Raw genomic sequence first — 11,327 nt, 5'->3', positions numbered from 1 at the left:
TTAGCCCCGGTATTATTCTGGTGAATCTGCGCTGCACCCCCTCCATGGCCAATATATCCTTCCTGAGGTGCGGTGCCCAGAACTGAATGCAGTACTCCAGATGGGGTCTAACCAGAGCTCTGTACAGCTGTAACATAACTTCCACCTTTTTGTATCCAGCCCTCTTGAGATAAAGGCCAACATTCCATTAGACTTTTAAATTATTTTTTGTACCTGTCCACTAGCTTTTAGTGATTTCTGTACTTGGATCCCCCAATCTCTCTGCTCCTCCACAGTTCCTAGCTTCTCACCATTTAGAAGATACTCTGATCTATCTTTCTTAGGTCCAAAGTGGATGACCTCACACTTTCCCACATTAAACTCCATCTGTCACAGTTTTACTCACCCACCTAATCTATCAACATCCCTATGCAACTTTCTGCTCCCATCTATACTATTTACTGTGCCACCTAACTTAGTGTCATCAGCAAACTTAGATATATGTCTCTCTATTCCTTCATCCAAGTCATTTATAAATATAATGAAAAGCTGTGGCCCCAGTACAGATCCCTGGGGGACACCACTAGTCATGTCCTGTCAATCTGAGTACATACCCATTATCCATAATCTCTGTCTCTTACCTTATTCACCACGTTAGTTACCTCCTCAAAAAATTCAACAAGGTTCGTTAGACATGACTTGCCCTTTACAAATCCATGCCGGCTCTCTCTGATCAGCTCATATTTGTCCAAGTGCTCAGTCACTCTGTCCCTAATAACAGATTCGAGTAACTTCCCCACAACTGACGTTAGACTAATAGGCTTATAATTTCCTAGTTGTTCTCTCCTACCCTTCTTTAATAATGGAGTCACCAGTATCTTCCCCACTTCATGTCCTGCCTTTCTCGTTGCATTGCAGATGCGGGTGCTGGACTCCTCCAATTGTCCCAACATCAGCACCATGAGAGAAGAGTTTGTCTCCACTGCCTGCATGTGAGACCAATGCTCCTGAATCATTGATCTTTAACAGCCTAGACCCCTGAGATCTTGGTCTTGGAATCCTTAGCTGAGGCCTTTTACTTATGTCACCTCTGAGGAGAGGCAGATGTCTCCTCAAAGTTGCTTATCAGCTGCTCCTGCTCACTGCTGCTCTGGGATCCACCCAGTAATATCTGCTCTGTGTCAGTAATACCCCCTCCTTGAATGGGTGTATCTGAACTGTTGCTGGAGTAAACAAGATGTCATGACAGGGTGGATGGATCAGGTGCAGGAACGGTCCTTCTGAAGGCACCAGGCTGCTCAGCTGCTTCTTTCACTTAGCATTCAGCACCTTTGAGGATGCAAAGGACAACCAATTGACTTGTGCATCATAAGATTGTGCCGCTCTTCAGTATCACAGTGTTTCCCTGCACCTCGAGATCTGACTGCTGTCATTGTAAAGGCTTTACTGTGATTCTCACAGAATTTTGGTCCTTGTTCACCTGGAGATGGATGGTAATCATTCATGTCATGCACCAAAATACTAAGGGAACTCAGTGAGGAGGCACAAAAATAGTTCTGTGGCCAGGCAGAGGAGCAGCACAATAACTACTTCCCTAGATTAGGGCTGACCAAATAGACAAGCAGATGAATTATGTAGCTATGAAGAATGGCCAGTCTGGCAAGCCAGGCCCCACTCTATAAAGGGCTGCATGGCACCAATTTGTGCCAGCCGTTGTGAACCTGGAGTCACACTCTCAGCATGATCTGTAAAAACTCCCACGAAGCTTCACGTCTGCTGGAGGAGTGAGGCCTCCACATTGAGCAGCCTTCCACCTCGCTTTGACTCTGAAAGCACTCTACACCAGGCCAACCGAACAATTGACTTGTGGGCCCCTTCAAATATGTGACCCCATGAACAGGCACTGCAAGATCATGCGGGGGGGCTGCAGCCATTTCTCTGAGGCTGAATTTGAAAAATCCACAGCACTGACTATTTTACATAATTTGAGCTGCAAGGTTGGTTTAGCGGGGCGCATTTTATTCAATAAGAGTAAGAGTGACATCATTGCAGAGTCGTAGCTTTTTAGCATGCGCTGAGAGTGACATCATCGGGTGGCCTGGCACATGCACAGAAGGATGACATCACGGGTCGATCGAAAACCAGAAGTACCCACATTGTCACTAATCACTCCGACAAACTAAACACTCTGGGAGAGAGCTGTGGTGACTGATGGGGCATTGTGTGTCAGTCATGGATTGGTGTCAGATATATTAGGTAGAAAGTGGGGGTGGGGGAGGTGGTCACCTCTAACATTACAAAGTGAACAGTGACACCGTGTCCTAACTTCTGGATTTTGGGCTGTCCGACGACATCACTTGTACATGTGCCAGGCTTACCGAGAAATAAATTTGCTGTCATACATGCTCAAGAGCGTGCTCCAGATCTAATGTGGGTGGGGGGAGGGAGGAGAACGTGATCCATTTCCCCGTCTGGACCACGTTGTCCCTCTCTTCCCCCCAACCCCTAAGACTGAATCATGTTCTCCCTCCACTCCCCATTCTGCTCCCTCCGGACTCCGGCTCCTCCTCCTCTGGGTTCCTCTCTTCCCCCCTCTCCGGATTCCTGCTTCCCCCTCCCCCCGTGCTCCTGCTCCCCCACTCCATGCTCCCCTCCGTGTTCCTGCTTTGCCCCCCCTCCCCCTGCTCCTGCTTCCCCCCCCCACCGAGTTCCTGCTTCCCACCCCATGCTCCTGCTTCCTCCCCGGGCTCCTGCTTCCCCTGGGCTCCCCCCGCCCCCTGCCCCCTCCCTTATGGTGGCCTGGATTGGTGCTTGGCCTTGGGGCCGTGTTTTTAGTGAATGGCAGATGCCCGGCAAGATCGGAGCCCCGTGCATGCGCATCATTGAAAGTGGAAGTTCTCATTCCCTGGCACCAGTCACATGTTGAAAGTCTGGGCAAGGTTCCAAACTGAGCCCTAGGCTCTTGAGTAAGGAGTGGATCAGTGCTGGAAAAGATTTTTCAGTGATTTACAACACTGAATAGGCAACCCCATAAGTAAGAATAAGCATTTTATTGTGAACTGTTAATTTTTCTCTGGTTTCTTATGTTATTAATGTTAATTTTATCTGTATATTTTCAGATAAGTAAAAAAATCAAGATGCTGGCTTAAACCAATTTCATAATAGTGATTTGATTGGTTTCTGCTACTTGCCAGTTCAGAACAGGCAACTTTGAAAAAATCTGTGTGATTTAATTGCTCAGGTCATTGCTGCTTACTTGTTCTTCATTGATAATTACTGACCAAATCAAACTGATTTTGTTTGTTCCTGTTTAGTTGATCAAATATTTGATTAGTAATTCCTCATTTCAGTCAATCAGAATTTTTGCCATACAGGCATACTTTGAGGTGTGAAACCCTGCAGTGAGATACTTTATAAATAATGACACAGCCGTGTGCCCAGGTACAGCAGTGTGACCGGGTACGGCAGTGTGACCGGGTACGGCAGTGTACCCGGGTACGGCAGTGTGACCGGGTACGGCAGTGTACCCGGGTATGGCAGTGTGACCGGGTATGGCAGTGTACCCGGGTATTGCAGTGTGACCGGGTATGGCAGTGTACCCGGGTATTGCAGTGTGACCGGGTATGGCAATGGTTATAACCATATGCCCGGATACGGCAATGATACCGGGTACGACAACGTTACTGGGCACGGCAGTGAGACCGGATGTGGCAGTGGTTATAACCGTGTGACTGTGTATGGCAATGTTACTGGGCATGGCAGTGTTACCAGGTACGGCAATGTTTCCAGGCACGGCAATGGTTATAGCCGTGTGCCCGGAAACGGCAGCGTGACCGGGTATGGCAGTGGTTATAGCCGCGTGCCTGGATACGGCAGTGTGACCGGGTATGGCAGTGGTTATAGCCGCGTGCCTGGATACGGCAGTGTGACCGGGTATGGCAGTGGTTATAGCCGCGTGCCTGGATACGGCAGTGTGACCGGGTATGGCAGTGGTTATAGCCGCGTGCCTGGATACGGCAGTGTGACCGGGTATGGCAGTGGTTATAGCCGCGTGCCTGGATACGGCAGTGTGACCGGGTATGGCAGTGGTTATAGCCGCGTGCCTGGATACGGCAGTGTGACCGGGTATGGCAGTGGTTATAGCCGTGTGCCTGGATACGGCAGTGTGACCGGGTATGGCAGCGGTTATAGCCGCGTGCCTGGATACGGCAGTGTGACCGGGTATGGCAGTGTGACCGGGTATGGCAGTGGTTATAGCTGCGTGCCTGGATACGGCAGTGTGACTGGGTATGGCAGTGTGACCGGGTACGGCAGTGTGACCGGGTATGGCAGTGTGACCGGGTACGGCAGTGTGACCGGGTATGGCAGTGTGACCGGGTATGGCAGCGGTCCTAGCCTTGTGCTTGGATACAGTAGCAAAACCGGTTACAGCACAACAAGGAGCCAGGACTAAGTGTGGGTAAGCAAGGAACAATGCAGGAGCGTGACAAGTGGAGCTGGAAAGTTGTGAAGGAAAGTAGAGGAAAGCCATGACAGAACATGGCTGGGAGAGGATTGCCAGGAAAGTGCAAGGTGAGCAACTTTAAATCCAATTTTAAGAGACGATGGCATTTTTATTAGTACCAAGATGAGGCTACAGCAGAGTGTGGCCAAAGGTAAAATTAATTAGCCAGCATGTGGAACAAGGGTATTTAGATACGTTTCCAGTGGATGTACATGGGGATGTAAATTTTAAAATGTTTCCGGTGTAAGTCTGCCAGCATGTGGACAATTCTTCTGTATAAATCTGTTATGCAGAGTTACTGAAGTCTAAGCATAGGAAAGAATGAATGTTCATACAATATTAAATTATTAATAAATGATTGCATTATTTAAGAATTAAACCAATATGTATATGATCACTAAAGGTCCCCTTGGACTGCAGATTCAGGCTCACTAAAATTTCTGGCAAGCAGAACTTCAGTCAAAATAATTGAGTGACAATACCCCAACAAGAAGCCAATGCCTTTAGGAGAGGAGGGGAACGGATAGGAGAGGAGGATATTGTCAAGCAGGGAGAAAGAAAACAATGGTATACTGGAATACCCTTTGACACAGCACAAAGTGACTTCCGCACATGCTGAAACACATACAATTTATATCCAACTGCATTTACACAGCTGCTACCAAAGACAAAGGCAGAAGTGATCTGATCAAAACAGCTTTCCCCCTTAAAGGTTTCCTGCATAACAGCAAGCCATCTTTAACACCTATCATCAAACGTACAACATTTTCGTGTCTGCAGGAATAGAAATAAAATCACTCACTCAACAAATACGGCCGCTTACAATCAATTAGCTTTCCAAACCAATGCCCCAATTCCAACACACAAATTCTAGCGGGGCTGGAGCTGGCTAACATCTTGGAGTTAAAGAAGCAGGACAGCATTTGACTTTGGTCAGGTTAGATTATAAAAATAAACAAAACCATAACAGAATGTTTTCACTGTTCATCACTGATACTTTGGATGCTTGTAACACTATCAGTCCCTACAACAATTTATCACTTCTCAAGGATTTTCTGCTGCATTCAATAATTCACTGTGAGTTTCATGGCTTTTTTTGCAATCATTCACTGAAGTGCTGTCTTTTTATTCAACAGCTTCCAAGGATATATTCACCTTTCACAATGCACTGTGCCGCTATCATTTCTCTGGGGATTTTGTATGCTTATAGCAGCTTCATTTTTCACAGTGTTTTGGAGCTACACCCTTGCTACCTGGAGTTGCTGTTATGACATTCTCAATTTTCATGACAACTCGCTGTAATATTTTCATTTTTCACAATAGAGTTGATCTTCTAGTCCTAAGGCTGGTGGCACAGGAGCAAAACAGGTGCTGGGGGATCAGAAAAATGGCTATGATCCATATAGCCGGGTCTGCATCTATTTTATACGGAACTCAATTCTTCCAGCAGGCCTGAAGTGTTCCCACTGAAAATGAGTCACTGCTTCTTTTAAATATTATAATGCATTAAAATGAAGACTGGCATCATTTTCCATCAGATTAGAGCTGGGAACTCACTTCTCCCATTTGCAACGGGCCTAAGGGATGCTTCACTGATACACATGCCACTGATTCCGTCCCCCTCCCCGGCCACTGTATCCGATTGAACCAGACTGTATGAAACCTCAGCATCCTATTCAGCCCTGAACTGAGCTTTGACTGCAGGGCTACGGACCAAATGCGGGAAAGTGGGATTAGGCTGGGTGGCTCGTTTCTCAGCCGGCGCGGACACGATGGGCCGAATGGCCTCCTTCTGTGCCGTAAATTTTCTATGATTCTATGATAACCTCTCCATCACAAAGACCGCCTACTTCCAACTCCATTCCCTCACCAGGCTCCACCCTTGCCTCAACTCATCTGCTGAAACTCTCGCCCATGCCTTCCTCACCTCCAATCACAACTATTCCAATGCTTTCCTGGCCGGTCTCCCATTATCCACACTCTGTAAACTTCAGCTCATCCAAACTCTGCGGCCCATATCTTATACCATTCACCCATCACTTCTGTCCTTGCTGAACTACATTGGCTCCTGGTCCTCCAATGCCTTCACTTCAAAATTCTCATTTTCATATTTACATTTTTTCATGGTCTTGCTCTTCTGTTCTTCCAACTCTAGCCTTTTGTGCACCCCTCCCTGCCTTTGTTCCACCATTGTTGACCATGCTTTCAGCAGCCTAGGCCCCACACTCTGGAAATCCCTCCCTAAACCCCTCCACCTCTCCACCTCACTCTCCTCTTTTAAGACCCGCCTTAAAACCCATCTCTTTAACCAAGCTTTTGGTCACCTTTCCTGATATCTCCTTCTTTGCTTGGCATCTATTTTTGTTTGATTATGCCTCTGTGAAGTACCTTGGAATATTTCTCTATGTTAAAGGTGCTACATAAATGTAAGTTGTTGTTGTGTACAACAAGGTGCCAAATAAGAGAAATGACCAGTTAATCAGTTTTGGTGGTGCTGGTTGAAGGATGAATACTGACTAGGAGAATAATGTGATGGGATCTTCTTGCCCATGTAAACAGACAGGTATGGCCTCAGCTAAAGGTCTCATCTGAAAGATGGCACTTTTGACACAGCAGCACTCTCTCAATACTACATTGAAGTGCCTGGATAGATTTATGCTTCAATCCCAGAATGGAGCTTGAACACATGAGCCTAGAATTTCCTTGAAATGACTTATATTTTACCACTTATAAAATTACCACTTAAAAAAAATAAATAGCTCATCGGTGGCCTCTAGAGAGAGTTACATACTCCTGGGTCTGCTCATTTGCATTCCTATTGGTGCAGGTATTGGTGTAAAATGGTTATAAGCAGTTGAACTACCTGGATACCTCTGTGTAGCCTGACATTTTAGCCTGCACTATTCACAGCAGATTGAGGGACAAACAGGTTGGAGAGGAACAGTGCTTGCCTTTTTCTCTTCACTCTCAAATAACTTCACTGCATGTCTTAGCAATATTTTTATTACATTTGTACAGAATTCTGACTTCACAGATATCATCTGGACCCAGGGGGCAGCAGGGCATGGCATCAAGCCAGAGCAGCAAAAAGCACAACTTCACTGAATAGGACCTCCACATCCTCCTCAAGGAAATTGAGGGCAGGAGGCACAGACTTCTGGGAATGGGTCCCACCAAGCCACCCAGACATGCAAATCATGGCCTGATTGCCCACTCGCTCAACTGGCTGCAGACCAGTGCCGCAAAAAGTTCAATGACCCCGTCACCAGGGCTGGCAAGGTAGCACACTGGGCAATCTTTCTTTTTCTTCCTTGCCTATCCTGGGCATCAGCAGACTCTTCACCCTCTTAAAGCAACACTTGCATAACTAACCCTTCACACTGCACTTTGGTTAAGGGCAGCTCCATCTCTATCCTACACTATGGCTACACATCTCCACTAATACCAAGAACTGGCACGCACAACCTGAAATCCACTTCCTCCACTTTAACAGCCTGATACCCCTACATCTCTTACTTCACCTCTGTCATGAAAATTGGCAACACTCCTCAACCGCTAGCCTTAACCTCATTTACCCTATCTTCATATGCGAATGAGACCAGTGGGGACTCGGTGGACAGATCGTAAGAAGGCTCAAGAAAGAAACTCGGGGGAAACATTTTAAAGGCGGACAAGTGGTAAAAACAGCTTCCACCAAAAAAAGCTTCCTGCACTATAAATATGCTGAAGGATGGTTGATGGCTGAATACTGGCCAGGAGAATAATGTGATGGGATCTTCATGCCCATGTAAACAGACAGACGTGGCCTCAGCTAAAGGTCTCATCTGACAGATGGCACCTTTGACAACAGCAAGAAAATTCACTCCCATGACCTTCAGACTCAGAGACGATAATGTTACCAACTGAGCCAACTGACACTAATCAAGCCACTAGGCCATTTGCTGCTGGCACCTTCACCATAAAGAAGGCATTGCCAGTGACAGTCAAGGTCACCTTTTCTCTCAACTTTTATGCCACCACCTTCATAACTGTGCTGCTGGTCTCTGGGGAGGGTGCCCTAGATTAGGAAACAGGGCAACCCTCCTTGCACCCACCTCCTGTATGCCAGCTATCAAACAGGAGGACTGTGTTGTTCCATCATTTTCCCACATTCTTCGCTTCCTGCCTTGTCATTCCAGCCATTTGATTGTTTTAAGCAGCTTTTAGAAAGGTCAAACGATCTACTTAAAACACTTACAACCTTTTAAAAAGTTAACAAAATTTATAACCCACATATCTTAAATTTTCCCTGCAGCCATTTAAAGACTTCTGGCATGCATTTTTCAACCTACTTTATCGAACTCCCAGCACAAATCGCAATAGGGGCTGATATCTTATTTGTGGATATAATTAGGGCCAACATACAGAAATTTCAGGAAATTCATCCAGCTGGAAAGTGGCAAATGCAAAACTTCCTTTCCCATTACATTGTAAGATTCTTTTAAACACTTGAAAATTTAACTCCCCCCACAATGATATTGTTTCTAACCCGTAAGAAAGATTAATCACTATGCTTTCATTTCCAACAGAAATCATTGCCACATTGGTAACGCTCTAATTTTTTTTGACAGGGATTCATCTGTGTGTTTAGTTAGTGATGCTCTTATTTTCTGCATGGATTCACTGATGTTGGCAACGTTCTCATTTTCCACATGGATTCATCGTGAGGCTCACAATGCTTGTGTTTCTCACTGCAACTTCCAAAAAGCTCTCGTTTTTTGCGGTGCTTCGCAACATTCTCTTATTTTTCTTGCCGGAAATCACTCCTTGCAAGGATTTGCTGGCATGTATTCTCCCTCCGAGATCTGTCAGAATGCTTTCATTTATTGACACTTACAATGGCACTTTGATGTCTTTCAAGAATTGATTAAAATGCTTTTGTTTGTCATATGGATTCACAGAGATGCTTTCACTTCTTGCCGAGATTCAACACTATATCAGCAACAAAAAAATTGCTTACAATTTTCAGCCCTAAGTTTCTCAATATTCTCAAGTGATCTCTCTACAGCAGAGCTTGGTGTGACAAGTCACTTTTTGTTATGAACATTGCCACCTGCTTTAACACCATTTACAGCACACAATTAAAATTCTGTGCTGCAAAGCATTCATTTGTACTCGAGTACCAGCAGGTGCATTTACAGTTGCACCAAATTATTGGCAGCATCTAATAATTCTCAAAAGACAAACCTAGTTCTTCAGTAATTGGAGCTCCGTTTACCTCATCTATAGCACTGCAGCAATGCACCACTGTTGATTAATGGCCCAGAAAGTCATCAATGGCCCGAGCCCTGATTTTGCCATAGGCTGATGCTTACACAATTTAGGTTAGTGCACTCGCTTGTGTCTATGATGTATGTAAAAAAGCCAAAATCCCTGCTCACATTCCACAGTGAAATATTGATGTGAAACACTTATTTAAATCTATGCCTGCTGACTTTTGCTCACCTTGGTTGCTTCTTTTGCAAGTATATTGGGCTGAATGGGTAAATTTCCTTTTTTTTCACTTAAAAAATCTCCCCTTCCTCCCGCCCAAAAATCTATGGCCCTGAATTTCCTTAATGTCAGTTAAGCCAATGTTACACCATAGTTGAGCCATTGGCGATACACCCAAGTTTTCTGGATAAATGAATTTGCATATCTCCAGGTGTAAGGTCTGGCATAATTCACGTGTAAAACAGGTGTAAGCAGTTAAACCCCAGGAAACCCGAGTACAACTGTTCAAAAGCACTCTGCAGACTCCTGTCTTCAGCCCAATGCTGGGAGACTGATGGGTAAGGTTTCAGCAAGTGTTTTCTCTCTCAGTTCTCCTCAAATCTCTCCACAGCATCTCGAACCCACATCTTTATTTTATGTTAGCGGCAGGATGGCAATGCAGGCGACACCTGTGCCCATTGGACAACCATACAGTGGAGGTAGAAGAAGAACAATGAACTTCACTGAGGAGGACCATGATGTCTGTTGCAAGAGGTGGGAGAGAGAAGACACATGCTCTTTAGACTATACTTGTGCAACCCTGGCAGAGCAGTAATCCATGCTCCCTGGAGGGAAGGGGCACTGGCACTGGCACTGACTGCCCACACCCTCACTCCCAGGCCTGCGCAACAGTGCCGCAAATTTGACAACTTGAACAGGATTGACAAGGTAACACACTCACCATGCCCTCCCTTTCTTCCTTGCCCACCCTGGGCACCACCACACTCTTCACCCTCAAAGCAACACTCACACTACTAACCCTTCACACTCTGGTTAAGGGCACCTATTAACTCCCTAGCCTGCACTATGGCTACACATCTCCCTGTATTCACAAAAACTGCTGTGCACAACCCCTAAATCACCTTCCTCCACTCTTAACATCTTCACACCCCCACATCCCCTCTCCCATCACACTCGTCACTTATTTCTCCACTGCCACCCTTACCCTTATTTACTTATGTCGTTGCAGGAGAAACTGGCACACAACACAAGACAGAGGCAGACCACTAGAGAGGACACCCAAAAACTGGGCCCCCTCACCTCACGGGAGAAGGCCATTGCCATCATGGAGACAGAAGCCGTCGTAGGTGTGCCGGAGGCAGAGGGTGGCATCATCTGGCTGGGGGCCAGGTGAGTAAGTCAGCACCTACAATGATGACCTACTGGGCCTAACTGTATAGACAGACACATGCACATACGCGCACACACACACCCTTCCTGCCGCCCCTTGTCTCCTTCATCCCGAGGATGTCCAGATCACTCCTTCTCAACATCTTCCATCCTATACAGCAGATCTACCACAGCCACGGAGGAAGTGTGCCCATCCTTCAAC

General features: G+C 46.1%; 1 protein-coding gene across 1 annotated transcript; it reads left to right on the top strand.

Moving 5' to 3' along the window:
* Positions 1 to 3,622: 3,622 nt before the first annotated feature.
* Positions 3,623 to 4,432, top strand: LOC137320653 (keratin-associated protein 6-2-like). Its single transcript, XM_067982332.1, has one exon. It carries the CDS (start codon positions 3,623 to 3,625, stop codon positions 4,430 to 4,432), a length of 810 nt encoding a protein of 269 aa, XP_067838433.1.
* Positions 4,433 to 11,327: the final 6,895 nt, after the last annotated feature.

The sequence above is a fragment of the Heptranchias perlo genome, chromosome 4 (assembly GCF_035084215.1).
Source record: "Heptranchias perlo isolate sHepPer1 chromosome 4, sHepPer1.hap1, whole genome shotgun sequence".
Taxonomy (NCBI): Eukaryota; Metazoa; Chordata; class Chondrichthyes; order Hexanchiformes; family Hexanchidae; genus Heptranchias; species Heptranchias perlo.
Note: the sequence above shows the minus strand (reverse complement) of the source record. Positions and strands in the feature narration are given on the sequence as shown.